General features: G+C 47.3%; 1 protein-coding gene across 3 annotated transcripts in view; it reads right to left on the bottom strand.

Moving 5' to 3' along the window:
* Positions 1-92: 92 nt before the first annotated feature.
* The window catches only part of CCDC85C (coiled-coil domain containing 85C), a 105,589-nt gene continuing 88,465 nt past the window's right edge, over positions 93-17,216 (bottom strand). For 2 of the 3 annotated variants that reach the window (XM_082761787.1, XM_082761788.1), the window contains 3 exons: positions 12,770-12,865; positions 5,576-5,674; positions 93-3,795 (listed from right to left, as the gene is read on the bottom strand). In XM_082761787.1, coding sequence (XP_082617913.1) covers positions 3,706-3,795; positions 5,576-5,674; positions 12,770-12,865 — 285 coding nt within the window. In that variant the 3' untranslated portion in view covers positions 93-3,705. The remainder of the gene's footprint in view (positions 3,796-5,575; positions 5,675-12,769; positions 12,866-17,216) is intronic. The other variant, XM_082761789.1, reaches the window with a different exon arrangement.

Here is a 17,216-nt window from a genome sequence, read left to right as displayed (position 1 = left end):
CAGTTCAGAATCCGTAACTACGGTACTTACTGCAAGATACTTCAGCAGTTGTCTCCCAAGCCTTATTCATCAGTTTATTTAAAAAGAAGGTATTTTATTTTATTCAACTAGAAGTATACACTATCACAATCAATCTCTTACTTCATTTTTACTAAAATATTTCAAATGAATGTTTTACACACATTATCAAAAAAATTTGTACTAATACTTTCGCTCCCCAAAAAAGCCAGAGTGGTTCAATAATAGGTAAAAACGCGTGCTAAGGTCTAAAGAATTTTGCTATGTACACAACAGCAGGTGCTAACTTTTCCAGTTCTTTGTAAATCATATACAGAAAATATAGCAGGGCTGTAAGATCACAGGTTTAACAGAAATCAAACTTTAAACTGATTTCTAAAGCAGCACAAATAGACTTTCCCCACATTATGAAAAATATACAATTTATCACTTTACAGTCATGCACTTCGTTTGAAAAAGATCAGTAGTACTCTTCCCCCCCAGTTTCTAAAAAGATAAAAGGTCACTTTAACACTGGTTTATTTTAATACCTAATATTTGGATAAAAATGTGCCATTCTCAAACAAGGTTGTGCTCAGCAGTCTCACCGAGGTGCGAGGAGCCAGCTGCAGCTGGTTCCACCACAGCATTTCAGAAACTCTCACGGAAATGCCGTTCACATCTGTCCCTCCAACAAAAGCCAAGCGTGTGATTTTACTTCCCTTAAGCGAGCAAAGTCCGTTTGTGATCAGTGGATGCTTTCTCTGACAGAGGATCGCAGAACCCAGGGCTGCACTCCTGAGGAAATTCCCTTGGACTTGCCCCAAACAGATCAATTCAATGGCTGCTATTGCAAGGGATGCTCCCCACCAACTTAACGTACACAGCTCCTCAGGTAGTTTTCACTGAAGACTCAGCACGTGGGTAAGTGAATGTAAATATGCACATAAAACATCTTTTTAGCCAACTGAAAGCTTAGCACCCAAGTCATCCTGTAAAGTCATTGAGCGTCGTTTTAATCTGGGAAGACACTTCAGAGCTCAAAGGGAGCTAAGTATGAAGAGTAGCAAGCCAAAAAAGACCCCAAACCATAACACCCCAACACACAGCACCGTCATGTTCTTCTGCAAGATCAACAACGCACATCTTGCACTGAAGATCTATGCTGCCAAGCAGAATCATCAAAAAGCCAATCTTCACTCTAAGGCTGTTCAACTGAACTGCTGGCTACCCCGTGAACCGGCTCTTTAGGCTCTGCAGCACTAATGGACCTCAATTACAGTGCTGTCCTTTGTGCATGTGCTCTGCAGGTGGAATAAAAGCTTTGCTTAAAGTCATTGAATAGATTTTGCGAGAAATTTGATACAGGGAATATTGGAACGAGAATTACATAGCTGGCAAGGCTCGTAATCTGATTAGCACAGCTCTTGTCTCGCTGAGAGGACTTGCTAGTCTAATATACTCCTAAAATAGCAAGCACGTCATCATCACAATTAACTCCCTGAAAGTGCTGGCATGTTTGTGTTGCTTTAGTTAAAATTCACTGACGTAAATTAACCCTGTTCCCAATATGATTGAATTCTCTGCTTAATCCAGAGATTAGATACCAAGAAAATTAAAATGGGTTTTCAAGCAAATACAGACAAAAGTAACCCCGTGTTACACACTACGTGTTAAGGAAGAGTGGTGCCTCCTGTTTGTATCACCTCTCCTGGCAGGAAAATCCTAAGGTATAAGTTGTGCAGGAGGACAAAACAATGAATGGTGACTAGAAACTGGAGGTCAAAACAAAAACAAAAAGGAGGAAATTGGGATGCCTCTGAAGATACTGTACGTTAAAGGAGAGTCATTGTCCAGAATGGATTTTTCCAGACTACACTGGATATAAATAGAATACTAGAGCTAGAATTAGCTAGCTCAGTATTTGCTGACTGAACAACAGTGAGAAATGACCTGCTGGGTGAGTGTGTCTGTGTTTTGGGGGAGGTTCTTGGTTTTTTATGTTTTTATTTTAATATCTGCACTGAATAATGAAATAATTCTTACTGCCTGGTATGTATTTTGGTTGAATTCTGGCTCTATTTTTTTATTACAGATTTTGGTTACAGATTAAAGGCTCTGACACTGCAAAATCTTTACCCACACAGCTACGTACACTACATGCCATGGGAACAATTCTCTATTTCATTCATATCTTGCAGCACAGGCCTCTTGGTATCGTATCAGTGCTCCGTATTAATATGATAAGACACGTCAAGAGCTCAGCTGGTAAAACAAATTAAGAAGAACTTATCCAGCTAATTCAGCTGTGGCCGTGACTGAGTCTTACAAAGAACAAAAACAAAATGATGGTGTTTGAGGTCACAAAATCTTCCAGCTAATCACTAAAATTGATGCAACATTTGAAGAGGAGGCTTTGATCTTTACACATATCTGTCTTTAACATTATTTTACACCAATGAATTTAATAACCAAGTTCAGCTTCCTTGGACTAATGGGAAAGATGGGAAAGAACATTGAATGGAACACAGGGACAGCTGCTGTGACAACTTGGAAAAAAAGGGGGGAGGTCAAATTCTTACAACTATACAAGCAGCTACTCCACAATAGCAAAGTATGTCCCATTGTTTTATATACAGCCGTTTGAAGAAGGAAAAACCCACTTGTTTTGGTTCATTAACAAAAATAAAGCTTGAATGGCAGGAAGTAGTCTCAACTGACAGCCTGTGTTTATTGAGTTTTATTCAGCTCTGCAAGGTTGTTGTTTGGTTACCTTAGCCAGTAACCAATGTAAGTGAGGGATCCAGCACAAACATTAAAAAATACCCAAATCTTCCGTGTGTGAAAGACGAGCTGCTCTCGAAGATACTGTGAAAGTCATAAGCACTGTGAGGACGGCAGTTACTGCTGAATTATTTAGTAGTAAAAGCTTTACAGGAAAAGTGTTGTCATTTTTGTTGGGAATACTGGTGTGTGGCTAAGTGACTTCAGTTCATTCACATTATAACCGCAGAAATCTTGTGTCATTTGTTCATGAAAAAAATAGTTCATTAACAGCTCACACAGTGTCTCAAGATTTTCTGTACACTTGTGATGAGTACCACTGCACAAGGTACCGAGCGGTGCCGGTGTTTTAGCTCACCACTCGGTATATTACACAGCGCCTGGTGAAAACAGTTCTATTTCGTTCTTCGCAATAAGGACCTCAAAAAAAAAAAATGTTAGCAGTTCAGGAGCCTGGCAGCCTGTAAGGTGGGAAATTCAAATAGCTTTCTCCTTGGAAGGTTCCAGAACAGTGCTGCCTGGAGCCACTAACCTAGCTATGAATCACTGAAAAGTAGGTGGACAGGAGTGATAAAAACTGTGACTTTTCCACGGGTTAAGGGTTCTTCTTGTTCCTCTCAGAAATGCTTTCAGGTTAGTTAACTCTACAAACAGACCATACAACAAAGCGGGTTTGAACTACGATACAAATGATGCAAGTCTGGCATTACTGGGTGCTTACCCCTTGAACATTAGTTCAGAGCACCACAGCCTGGACATCAGGCTGTTAGCTGCCGTATTTACACTATTGACAGTTACAAAAAAAGCCAAAAAAAAGGAAACCCTGAAGAAACTCAACCCCAACTCCCAAAGAACAGGCAGGCAGAAACCGTGAGCTCTGCCTCTTTTAGTCTTCACAGCATCACAGCCGACGGGGCAGCATTCCTACAATGGCCCCTTGAACTGGTTTCCCGAAAGGTGTTGCCTGATGGAGGGTTTGGAGCTCGCAGCATCACCCAGCTTTCGCCAGACAACCTGTAAGAAAAAACACAAGGGCGGGGTCAGAAAGGCAAGAATTAAAAACCAGATAAGGTGCAGAATTTGGCTCCAAGTCAGCATCAGGGATTTCCCGGAGCCGGGCTGTAATTCTCGGCAGGGCCACAGGATGGCACCTACGCACCAATGTCAATGGGAAAGTCATTGATGCATTTTTCTAATTAGCCTCTCTTGAAATTAGAACCATTTCTGCCTGGGGTAATAGTATAAAACAAATACACTAGGTTCAGAAGTTAAGTTCAATGTTAGGTCAACCCTGTCATGCTTCCAGAAATGATGTTACCGTAAGCAGAAAAGATAATAAAAGAGATAATAGTTAAAATTACACATGTTAGATTTTTTAAAAACATACATTTTATCACTCTAGGGCCACTGGGGTAAGTGAGGCTATTTCTTAAAAATAAGAAACTTCAAAGCCCTTTATAGCTGCCTTGAGTCTACACAAAAATAATATTTAAAGAAAAAAACAGCTGATGACAGGCAAACATAAATTTGCTGGAGCATCTGGGAGCATGAAGTTAGAGTGTGTTACCTTTCCCCCTGCACGGCTACAAGGAGATGCGGTGGTAAGGAGACAAAACATCCCCCAAAGCAGACCCCATTTACTCCATGCTTGGCTGTGCTTACAGGAATCCCACAACCCAAGTGACGTGCCTCAGCCCTTGCCAAGGATTCTTGCAGAGATTTAGCTCTGTAAGACGCACTTGTGTTCTTTGCACCCCCTTTGTAGGGTTGAGGACTTTTTTTTTCTTTTCCCTTTAAGATTTTTCCTGCTGTTTGCATGCAGGAAAGTGCTGTCTTTGTTCTTTCTGCTTCCCATTGTGTCCATAAAGATGCAGTCACCAACCCACAGCAGCAGAACCTTCCATACTGAATGCTGTAGCACTTACCATATAAAACAGTAGTTTGATAAGACCCCACTGCAAGCAGTTTCAGAATTTAAAAGGAAGATTAGGCTCCTCTCTGCTGCTGTGAGGCACCAAACGGTGCCACTTGGGCTGACCTCCAGTGCGGACTTCTAAAAGAGAATGCTCCGTGAGCATCCTCCTCCCTGCTGTGAGAACTGCTGTTACTGTCAAACAGCAAATCCCCGTCTGCACGCAAGCCCTGTTCTCGCAGAAATCCCAAACTCTTTGTTCAAAGCCAAAACACAGCCAGGGTGGTTTGAAGGAGGTAGTGGCACAGCAGCAAACGCTGCGAAGCTGCCTTTTGGTATGAACGCTCACTGTACAGCATGTGGTGAGCTCAGTTTGCAGTGCGGCTGCCAAACCTGCTAGGGGTGCTAAATGAACCCCGCACATCCTAATGCTGCTCAGTGGCTTCAAACAAGACGACTCCCCCTCTGATGTCATACCTCATGGTTTAGGCTCAAACCCATTCAAGCTGCATGGCTGTAAACACAGCAACCGATTGCTGCTCCGTCCAAACTGAGCCCCTGTGGGCACAGTTGGAGTCAGCTGCAAGCAGGACTCGCCTAGGCAGGGAGAGCCCTTTGTGGGGCTCGTGGTTAGCTGGAAAGCCACCCTGCACCCTTTAAGGCAGCAGAGAGGGAAGCATCTGCTGAACAAAGGCTGCTTGGTGCCATGAATGAGGCGTTCGGGTTACTGACACTGAAAGCAGCAGTCAGCAGAGCCTCGACCCTTCCCTTGTGCCTGCAGATCTCGTATCAAACAGGGCTTGTATGCAGACCAGTGCTCCCCTCCACTTACAACAAAAGAACACAAAAGACAGAGCTAGAATTACTGAGAGGCATTATTACATTGCACATTTCACGGACAATCGCCTTCTCCTTTTCACTCAGGTCCTCTTCGTAGTTGTCCTGCATTTGCCTGTCCAAATTTTCGTGGACCTCAAGGACCTATAAAAAAGCAATATTACAAAAGCATTATGCTTCTCTAATAACTAACAGTGTGCTCAGCAACTTCACAGCGTCACAGAATGGTGACTCTGGAGGTCACCTGGTCCAACGCCCTTGCTCATGCAGGCTTCTCCACTCCCTTCCATTAATTCCAGTCATGGGGCAACTGCGGGCAGCTCACGGGTTTTAGGTCTAACAGGGTTAGCCATCTGGGGAAGAGGAAAATGGAAATCTGTACCACTGGAAAACAGAGGATTGCCCACCGAGCAGCTAACGTGTGTGGTCTTCAATCAGCCATCAACTTTCAGATCTTAAACAAGCACAGCCCTTTCCACTCACCTTTGGCTGAAAACTGTGTTTAACCCATTTAATTTCTCAGTTCCTCAGAGACCCTGCTGACCGTGAGCAGGAACTGGGCTGTTATCACAGAGACCTGGTACCCAGAGATCCTGATCCCATGCCCAGCTCCCACCCAGTGCCTCTTAGAGCTGGATCCAGCCAGCATGCAAAGGGGATGGAAGTGGGGGAAACCAGCATCCCAGGCCCCTGCGTGCTGACTGCCGTCCTCTGTAGGCACCTTGCCCAACATGAGGCTGGATGCAAGCACATCCCCTACACATGTCCCCACTCCCAGGATTGTAACCACAGCCTTAGGATAAAACCTGCCTGCTGGTAAACACTTCAGGCAGCACAAAAGCTGAGGAGCACAGGATCTGCCCACAGGGGAGCCTGGGGCACGTAGGTGCCTGCAGCACCCTGCCCCAGGGAGCCTCTGGAGGAGTGAGGCGCCGGCTTCCCTTTCTATCCTGCTTGTGACTGGGGGGTTCTTCCCACAATAGTAACAGGAGGAAAGCACTGCAAAAACAGGAAACGTGGCCGCTAAAGCACAGCAGCAGCCTGGAAGAGTGGGTGGGGGAGGCTCGGAGATCCTCCAACGCGTTTCTGAAAGGCAACCACCAGAGCTCACTACCTCAGCAGCGCCGCAGGGAACCCTCAAAGGCGCTCAGCTGGCTTTGTGGGGCACCCCAGGTTGATCCACACAGCCCAAGGCACAGGATGCTTGCAAGGAGCTTGAGGCCACAACATTTAAAAGCCAACACAGATCACAGCAGCCATAGTGCATGAGGAGACTCCGTGGCTTGCAAGGCCATGCCAGGCCCCCCAGGAGAGCGTTCCTGGACCTGGGAAGAAGCAGGTTTCCTTGTTATGGCTCCAGCAAGGACACCCCAGACCTGACAAGCCCAGTGCTGATGTCTGTGGGCCCTGTGGACTCCACCTGGCCTGCTGGCTGGGGCCACACTTCCCTCAGGAAGACATGTAAATCCACTGGGAAAGAAGCCCAGGACACTGAATAAAAAGGCAGTGGAAACATCCCACTTGTGACTTATTTTCTTAAACTAGCTTTTGAGTTGACAATGTTTGGAAATGGTGCTGCTTCTTTTCAGGAAAACTGACTGATATTTAACCTCTGTGGTTTATATAATGCTTGGAGGAGCATTCTCCAGGCCAGGCACAACCGGTCAGACACAGGAGGCGGTGGAGGAAGGCCTTGCGCGCACCCTCCAGGCCGTGAGGTGGTTATTTAGAGAGACTGGGATGAAAGGCAGCCTCAGCTTCCAGCTGGACTCGCACTGATCCACAGGAACACCCCTCGTGCAGCCCAGAGCCTCTGCCTGCATTCAGGAGGCCTCACAGCACGAGGCGCTGCATCAGGCCTGTCAGGGAGCAGGAGCGCGCCCGACCTGCATAGCTCCCCCAGGGCTCTGCTGCTGCGGGGGAACACAGCCATCCCCGTGTGCAGGGATGAAGATCCCCAAATCACCCTGTGCCACCACCAAATAGCTCATGGTCCCTTCTCACGGTGATACAGCCCCACACGAAGCTCTGCAGCAGGTTTGTTTGTGCCCGTGAGCCTCCCCGGGACCTACAGAGTGAGGACGGGCTTCGCCCTGTGCTGAGGTACACGGCACTGGCTGCTCCATGAAACGGGATCCAAGAGCAGATTATCTCCTGGTCTGGCTTGGCACAGCAATCCTGCTGCACTCCAACTGCGTTATGTACAAAAATAGGTCATTCTCCTCAGGCCCTTAACCTACTTCCAAAATGCACCAGCTCCTTTTACCAACAGATCTGGGAGCGATCCTCTCACAAACACCAAATAGCCTCGTCCCTTTTAAGGGGAGAGGAAGGGCGAGAGAGATGCAAAAAGCGTGTATGTGCTGACAGAGACAACAGCTATTTTTTTTTGCTGAAGAGGAGGGAATTAATTATTGATCCAGCTGGACTGGCACTTCGAACTTGCTCGTCTGGAGCCGGCGTGCCTCTGACGCCGGGCTGCAGGAGAAGCCGCCTGCAGCAGCAGCTCGCGGCGCAGCACACAGCCGGTGGCTGTCTCGCAGCTGAGAGCTGCCCGTGTCTGCAGGGCAAGTGTCAAGGGCAGCCGTGGCTCACCTCACTTAAAGATCACATCAGCTCCAGCGCCTGCTTCCACCAGCCATCCATCTCGCAGGCGCAGGACTCTCAGAGGATAAGAAACTGGTTTTCTATGACTTCCACTTAAAATAAAACTGCATTCCCTTGCCCGTGAGGTGTGAAGGGGTGGTGCGGCTCATTTCTTCCAGTGGAAATGTCTTGTTTAACCTTGAAACCATCCCTCACAACAGGCACGGGCCCACTTCTGTGTCAGCATCTTGGGTATGGGAAACAGGGATCCAGGGTAAAAACCCAGAAGCCCACCCCAGGAAGGCCTGCTGGAGAGCAGTGTGCTCCCAGCACGATCCCCTGTGGAAGAAGGAGCGGAGCTGTGAGTGCTGACCCAGCCCGATCTGTTTTCAGGTCCTGCCAGGTGTCTCCTCAGCTAATTAGAAAGGGCCAGGTCAATGTTCCTCAGGTTACACAGCCAGGCTGTGAAATCATCTGCGGCTCAGCTAAAGGCACCAGCCACAATTCAAAGACCGAGGATTCAATTTGCATCTAAGAAATTGGGTTATATCCTCCTCTGATTCTGCCATCTCTCCAGAAGCATACAGAAAAACAGAGCAGTGTAGCCAGGCTCAGGCCATCCCCTCCGTTTTGCTCTTCACTAAGCTTCAGTGACAGCTCTTGGCCCTCTGCAGACACCCCAGCACTACGTTGTCTCTCCCTGGGTGCCTTCCAGATCAGGGGGCTGCGGAAGGGACAGGCAATGCTCCCTGGCTCCTCACGCTGCTTTCCTGCCTGAGGACTCCACCTCCTGAAGTCCACGCTCACCACCTCCTGAAGACAACCTCCCTGTCACCAAGGTGCTGCTGCAGACGAGCCGTGCCGTGCTACAGATGGGCACGCTGACTCGTCTCGCTTCTTCCACGCTGCTATGCAAGCTGCGAGGGACACCTCGGGTATATTTAGCTCTCCTTCCTGACTGCGCTGACATCTGCGACCAAGACAGTGTCACCTCCAAGTCACCCAGCCCATCACATCCACCGCCCCTCCACCTTACCCTTCTGCCCCCACGCGATGCAGCTTTAAAACACAAACAAACAAACAGCACCAGGCTGGGTGACGGCAATAAGGCTTTGAAAGGGGCTTTGGAAGTTGAGGTAAGCACTTCTGTGAGAGGAAGCGCTCTGATTAAGGAACGTTTGCCTAAGGGTACAAGCCTCCCTGACTGTATTGATTTATAAGTCAAATGGACAGGGCCCCGGGGAACGTGGCACAGTACACAGTCGTGCTTTGGCAAGGGAACAGCCTGTATGTCCCACTAGGACTCTCCCCAAGTTTTGTCAGGGCCAAATCTTGCCTTACTCAGCATCAGTGGGAGCAACTGACTGTCTGCCTGATGGCTCTGTGCCCATCAGAGAGATGCTGCTGCTGGAGGAGTTGGATTATAGGCTAAATGTTGTTTTCTCATATTTGTCTCCTCCTCATCTCCCCACGTCTTTAGCAGGTTTGCTCAATTCCTAAGAAAAGTGCTTTGATGTTCAGTGAGATACTGAGATGTAGCATATGTACCTTTTATTCTTGTTAGCAAAAACAGCTGTTAGGAGTGCCAACCTGTCATTTTGCTCCTTATTTAGTAGGTGCAAATAAGCAAAAACTATTTCAGAAGCACAAATAAAGAAAACCCCTAAACGTGCTCAGGGAAAAACTTATTTCACGCTAAACCAAGGGCAAAGCTTCATCCACATAGCGTTCAGCTGCAGGAAAAAGCCACACAAGAAGCCTAGGGGTCATTACACGACTGAGCAGAGCTTTTTCTAATATTCAATGTCAGACAGGCTAAGTGCAAAGTCTCCTTTGTAGGCTACTCTCTTCTCCTCCTCAAGGGAAGGTCAGGAGCTGTACCATGGTGAGGGGCTAGGCCGGTAGCTGCATCCCCTTTTCCACATGCAGGGGCTGGCACTGAAAAAGCTGCCCGGTTCTGCAGGGTGCAGATAAGACCTACTCCATCTGCTGCAGCATGCAGTGGCCAAAACACGTTATCTTCCACCCAGTTTAAGATCTGTGGCTGGAGACCAAGAGCCACAGTTTTATTGTGTCACACGAAGCGGGGGGAGGAGAGGTTGAGACCAGAACCAGTTTCCTTCGTCCTTTCCATTTCCACCTGATTCTTGGAAATGGGCCACAGGATGGAAAATTAAAATCTCCTCGACCCTTGCTGCCACGCCGACTTACAGGAAGATTTCCTCCTCACTTCAAATCTGAGAATGTCTTTAACCCTAAGCCCGTGAGCGGGACACATCGCATGAGGTCAGTTGTGCCCTGTGAGATGTGGCTGCTGTGCCACCTGCTTCCTGTCCCCAGCTGAGGCGGTTTCCAGCGTTTTGAAGAAAGACAAACATGCCCCACCAGCCAAATTGCAAAATCTCAGAGGAGAGCTTCTTGCAGCCCTTCCTGGTGATCAACAAAGCTCTGAAGAAGAGAATTAGCACTAATAATATGGGCAAACAACCAAGCATCCAACTTCCTTCCAACCCTTTTGTATGCATCCTCGTGCCAGACATCCCAAATGCAATTTCCAGTTTCCGAGAATCTTCCTTGTTAACTTTACAATCATTTCCACAAGCTTATCAAACCACTGCTTTAAACCATTTACGTTTCTTGCCCTTACTTGGAAATTCAGTCCCATAACCCCTTAAGCAGACAGAAACTTAATTTCCCCCCAGAATGTGTTCATAACCAATTTATAACTATTTGATCTTTCGACTTAAAAAAATTATCATCTCTGCTTAATATTTTCCCTCTCCAAATACAACGAAAAGCAGGAGCAGAAAGGTAGGAACCCCAGTCGGGGAAGCCACATTCGTTTAAAAACAACAGCAGTAGCCTGGAGTGCATCGGTGGCTTGGATGATTAGAGGAAATGCAAGAGAAACTGGATTAGTGACGAGCAAGAAGGAAAGGCAGCACAAAGTGTAGGAGAAATGAAGGTGTCACGTGCGTTCGCAATGTTCTGCAAGGTGTCAGCCTAGCAGATACTTATGCATATTCATACAGGAGTAATTTCACCCCAAAGTGACATACAGCATAGCCCAGGATGGAGCACAGCTTTCTGACAGCACCGAACCATTCACAACAAGCAAAGAAGAAACTTACTGGGAAAACACAGGAAAAATATATGTAGGAAACTGAGCTACCACTCATATATCCAGGGCTCCTCTGGGAAGCACTAAAAAGTGTACCAAGGGTATTGTTTTAATCCTTGATGATGCTGGACACCCTTCTCTGAGGATCCAAGAAGTTATATGATTGGGATTTACAAAACCTTACGTAAGCTGAATAAATCAAGATTTTCAGCTTGAAGGATCTTTCATAATTTAAATTAAAATTTGATCCAAATCAAACCAAACTTAACTTCCCTTTCATAACTCCTCACACAATGTAAGTGCACAGAAGATGAACTGCTTGAGGAACAGTCATCCAGTGTTTCTGAAACTTAACACGCTCAGGGGATCTTGCAGCTGCCCAGTGGAACCGACCTCCTGCCAGCTGCACCACTGCTTCTCCTAACACTTGGCTTTACCACTGCCACCTGACACATCTGTCCTGGAGCCAACAGACAGGTGCAAAAACGTAAGCTGAAAAAAAATTAAAACTAGAAAAATCATGGAACCTGCAGATCTCTGCTAAGAGCAACATCTGTGGCATTTATTTTGCTATTGGGTGCAAAGAGAAGTGCTTTGTTAGCACCAGGCTCTGGGTCTAGGCCAACCTAAGCTAGTGCTGGTGAAGCAGTGACACTGCTGGACCTTTTTTCTGGCTATGGCCACGGGGCTCTGAGCTCCAGACCAGCCATCTGGGAATCTGGAGGGTTTCCTGTGAATCCTGCTTTGATTTGGCAAAATCTTTGTAAGCTTATACATTTATTTTCAGCTTTAACAAATCCATGTACACATACACATCAGTATAGTCCAGCTTAAGCCTAACTTACTTAAAGATTTCCCAGCCATCTCCATGGCACCTTTCAAAGGATTTGTGTTCCCATGTCTCTTAGATAACTTAGACTTGCTTAACTAGTCAACCATAGAACAGCAAGCTATTACATTATTTTTTTCCTGCTCATGGATGCTCACTAGGACTTGAGAAAATATTTCACTGCTATGAAATAACAATGTGAGTTTTCTCCTTTACCCCAGCTAGTAGGGTCCTGTGTTTTTTGTTGGTGAAGGTCATGACTTTAATACAGATTGATGATGCAGATATCTACATGGGTATGATGCCATGGTTTGCTGTGTGTTTATTTAAATAAAGTCTTTCTCCTCTGAAGACTGCTGCAAGCTTTTCAATAACAAAAAATATGTAGGAATTGAGTTTTTGTGTCTATTTTAAAAGCAGCACTTCTGTTGTCACTGTCACCCCTGAGACACAGTGCACACAAGAATGATGAACAGGAAGGGTAACCAACACCTTCAGCTTCTGTTGGAGGTCTCCCACCCAAAAAGTCATGTGTGATCCTGCTTAACTCTATTTGAAGCAATGATTGTTCATCATGATACAGGTGCTGATTACTGATAATGTGCCTCAGCGCTGACTTTCTATTTCTAATCATCATATTTCCATGAGAACAGCAAACATCCAGTTCTGCAAGTTAGTTGCACTGCGCTGCAGGCAGCCTTACCTTCATAGCATGCACAACAGCCTCTGGTTTCTGACCCACGGGGACATATCCTGCTGCAGGAGAAGATGCAAGATCAGATGTCATGCGAGCTGGACCCTGTTTAAATAAGAAGAGAAGACATGCTTTAATTATGTTTGGGTTATTTAGCAGGAAGGAAGAAAATACCCGCTAGCTTCTCTCAGATTCCGTCCCCTTCAGCCACCTGCAAAGACAAAAAACACCACTACCCCTCCTTCAAAAGTAATTTGATTTAATGCCATTTAAGCTCAGACTAGATGCATTCAGGCAGGAGATCACCCTGGTTTAAAGCTAAATTAGTTCAGGAAACATTTTTTCTCATTTAGGATAACTCTGTGCAAGGACAAGATCAAAGGGTGTTCATCCTTGTAGCCAAGGCAGCAATGCAAACAAGATGATTTTCCAGCATAGAGCGGTCATTTCTAAGAAGTTGCGTACATGAAAGAAACAGTTGGCGTAACATCATTGCGTTTTTGGCAATGCTTTCACATGACATCAAGTACCAATCTTCGGCTACAGAGAAAATTGTGAAGGCAACCTTAAAACAAGCAGATGTCCAAGCCTAATGTTGGCTGGGTTTCCTTCCAAAATGCTGGCCAGTTCCCCTGCATGAAGGATCCCGTTGGGAAAGATACCAAAGTTAGGTTTTACAAAAGATTTCTAAACCCCAAACAGCCCTGTAAGCACGTTTGATAGGGCTTTCCTTTTTAAGGCACCCCTCTTGGATTATGTGAGACACAATGGGAAGCACCCTGCCTGTCCCCAGAGTTTTGTATTTGCTTTGTAGCGCAGGGAGAAATCCACAATGAAACCATTGACCAAACCCGCATTTAGTCTTCGCGTCCCTTAGGAAATACAAAGCATGATTATGCTGGGGCCTGTGAAAGCAAATTAGGATGGCAGAGCGGTCTGTAGCACCATGGCAGGAATGCTTTCGCATGTGACATGAGGCTTTCCATTACCATCTTTTCCAGGTTTGAACACAGCGTGTTTTGTGCCTCATCTCACCACCTCGCCACAGCAGCCACACCGGGATGGCAGACCAACACAGGGCCATCTCGTCACATCTCACACCTCCAAACCTTCCACTTTTGCTACTGAAAGCGTTCATGCTCCTACTATAAAGCAAAGGACGGGCCGATCCATTAGGCCACAGACAAGGGCAGCATGAAGGGCACAGAGCCTTACGAGCCTGCGCCAGCAGTCTGTGCTTAGCCCACGTAAACCAACAGCCATTTACCAGCAAGTGACCTTCCTGAACCGAGCTGCTGGTGACACAACACTTCCCTTCCGACAGGCAGGCATCCCAGAGAAGGGAACATGAGACTCCGTACCTCCACAATAACTCTCCAAGCAGATTTAAGGGGCTGATGGAGCACGGAGACCAAGCGACACTCACAGGCCTGGCACCTGCTGGCAGAGGGTCACGGCTCGCTGGAGATGTATGGCCACACGGGGACAAGGCCTCAGCCACCCCATCCAGCCCCAAAATGCTACACAGGAAAGGCTGGGGAGGGAGGGAGTGCCAGGGACTGAGCCCAGCCAGTCTACGGCTGTGCCTTAGGACTGCCAAAGGGGTTACGAATTTCTCTCAGGGCGGCTAAATGCAGAGTCAGCCTCCCACAGAGGTCACAGGCATCGATACATGCAGCAGTGCCCTGATGTGAGCATGAAAGCTGCCTTCCTTCCCGTAAATGACCAAGATCATGACAACTGGAAGCAGAATATTTGGGAGTTTGTGGCCATGAACCATGCTTGGCAAAGATCTTCCTCCACAGCCCCCGTTAGAAGTAACACAGGAAATACCAAGCAGAGGTCTAACATCCAATATCTCTTCTGAGCTGAGAGCAATCAGAAAGGAAAAGGAATTCTGCTGGATCCTGCAGCTGACAGCATTTTAAATACATCTTTCTGACAAAACTAGAGCAGAACACAAGGTCCCCTGTATGACAGGCGGCAGCAGCTTCTCCTCGCAGAAGCGAGGTAACTAATAAGCTACAAAGCACTCCCGTGTTCGTAATCGCTCTCGAAATTATTACAGAATACAAATGAAACCGGGATGATTAGAGAGAAATGCTTTCTAAAGAGTTTGATCATACTGCACTGATTACCACGCCGACATGAGGAAAGCAATCCCACAAGCACAGCAATGCCCTGGATGTGTGTGATCACGGGGAAATGCCCAAAGGGCCGGGGCCCTGCGGGTACAAGTGGCTGAGATCTGGCAAGGGCAATCAGCTGAGCTCCACCTGAACATGGGCAGAGGATTTGACTCAGGATGAGAAAAGTGATGTTAAAGAATGGGGGCTGCAACGAAGGAGGTAGACCCAAACCTTGCTATCAGTGTCTCAGTACCAGCTGACTTCATTTCTAAAGCAGGTGTGATCCTTCCTCTTTAGGGTGGAAGCCAAAAATCCGCCAGCAAACTGAAATGGACGTGAATGTGGCTGCGTGCAATGGTCACCAGTGACAGATAACCATGTAAGAGACTTGCATGAGAGGGCACAGAAAAACACATGGCAGATCTGCTGTGCTGCAAGCCACGGAGACCTTCCCACTGCTGAAATGGGAGACTGCGACCACAAAAGGCCGAAGAGGCACAAGAAGAAAGCAAGGGAGCAAGGAAGGATCTCACCAGTATCCCTGCTCTCTGCAGCTGTGGGCATCAAGTAAAAATACCCACATGTGGCCAGGAAATAGTCTACACCATCTAGGGTAGCTTAATACGTATTCATCATTACACTGAGATTGGGCAAGTGCACCCCTCAAGAATGCTCTTTGCAGACATAACTTTCTACAGGTGTTCAGGGGCTTTGTTCCCACCGATTTCAGTGTGGTTCGCAAACAAGCTTTAGCCAAACTCCTATCAGCTTCCTGCACTGAGGCAAACGTGAAGGAGGCCAGAAAAGAGGGGAGCTGGAGTGAGCAAGGCAAGGAATGACAGCATACCCAGCAGGATGCACGGCCGGCCTTTGGAGGATGGGGGAGAGGAAAAGGGGCAGAGTTCACCCATAGTGTTAGCTGAAGGGGAGGAAATGGAAGGAATTGGAGATAAGGTCAAGGTTGCTGAACTGGAAAACTGCCAGCAGTGGGAGAGAAGGGAGGCAGCGGGAAGAGAAAGGATGTGAAGTTTATCCAGCAGGAAAACAGCTGAGATGAAATTCAGGGGAGGGGGAATCAGAGATAGGAGACTGCAAGAAGGGCAGGACGGAGAGGGAGAGATCTCAGGAAGTCAGCATTAAGGCACTAGCTGAAATCACACAGATGGAAGAGATTTCTCGTGCCTAAAGCAGACACATTTGGAAAACTGGGTAAGAAGTACCACGGCTGCACCCCAGCACTCCCCCTTGGCTCCTGAGGCCCTCCTGCACTCAGCACCCCGTGCCCTTCCTGCTCCTCAGAGCTGACGCTCCCACAGCCGCGGGAACACGCCTGACTCAGCACCCTGACAGACAGTAATAGCAAGGTTAACCTGCTCACATCCTACAGAGCAGGAATTGTCCATACAGGCAAAAAGTGATATTTGGGGGCATGCATCGCTCTCAATTTCTTCTCCCTGCTCGGTTTTGTCAGACGTGCACTCTCTATGCTAGATGTCGGGGGCTTTTCCACTCGCTAGGCTTTCAGGGAGTTCAGTAGCTCAGAGACAGTTCGCTCCTCATCCCCCAGCACGTGGCTGAGATGTCACATAATTGTTTAAATGAACGGCACTAAAAGACAGCTCAGAACTCATGGAAAAGGACGCCACAGATTTATAACAAAGCTGTTGAGAAATACCATCTTGGCTGTTTTTCTCGTTTACTTCTGCCGAAGCTGAGCCACCTAATGAGAGGCTGAGTCATTTCAAAAGGCAAAGTTTCTTATTCTCTGTGGCCTCAAGCAGCTTTGGAGTTGCTCCAGGTTTAAAGCAGCAGAGATGAAACTGGAAGTTAGCTCATTTAACTCACCAGCCATACGAGGAATTTGTTATTTAAAAAGAAGACTTTGGTGCATCTCCATTGTGGCTTCAGGTGCTCACCTCAGTAGAATTACAGGGCACACCTCTTGCTGCTTCAGCCACAGAGACACTGCCAAAAGAAAGGTTTGCCCAGTGGGGAGAGCACCAGCCTACGAGTGGCTGTCTCTAAGAGCTCAGGTCTGGTAAAGAAGCACACTTCTGTGTGAGCCCCCCTCAGAGCCCTCCCAACAAACCCAATGTCTGTGAGGAGATGCACAGTCCAGCTGTATCATTAACAGGCTAAGAAAAGAGAGGAGGATCCCTGCAGTCTCCCACGTCAGAGGATCCTTCCAGCAACATGCTGTGCACGGGAGGTAAATCTTCCAGTTCTCTGCCTGCTAGGAATTACGCACGACCTGGTGGCAGCCTCCAGCCCAAAGCAGAAAACAAAACGGATAAAAGCAGCCCCAACGTGCTACCCCTGCCCAGGAC

This window comes from Aythya marila (genome assembly GCF_965140915.1).
Source record: "Aythya marila genome assembly, chromosome: 5".
NCBI classification, from domain to species: domain Eukaryota; kingdom Metazoa; phylum Chordata; class Aves; order Anseriformes; family Anatidae; genus Aythya; species Aythya marila.
This window is presented reverse-complemented; position numbering and strand designations above follow the sequence as displayed.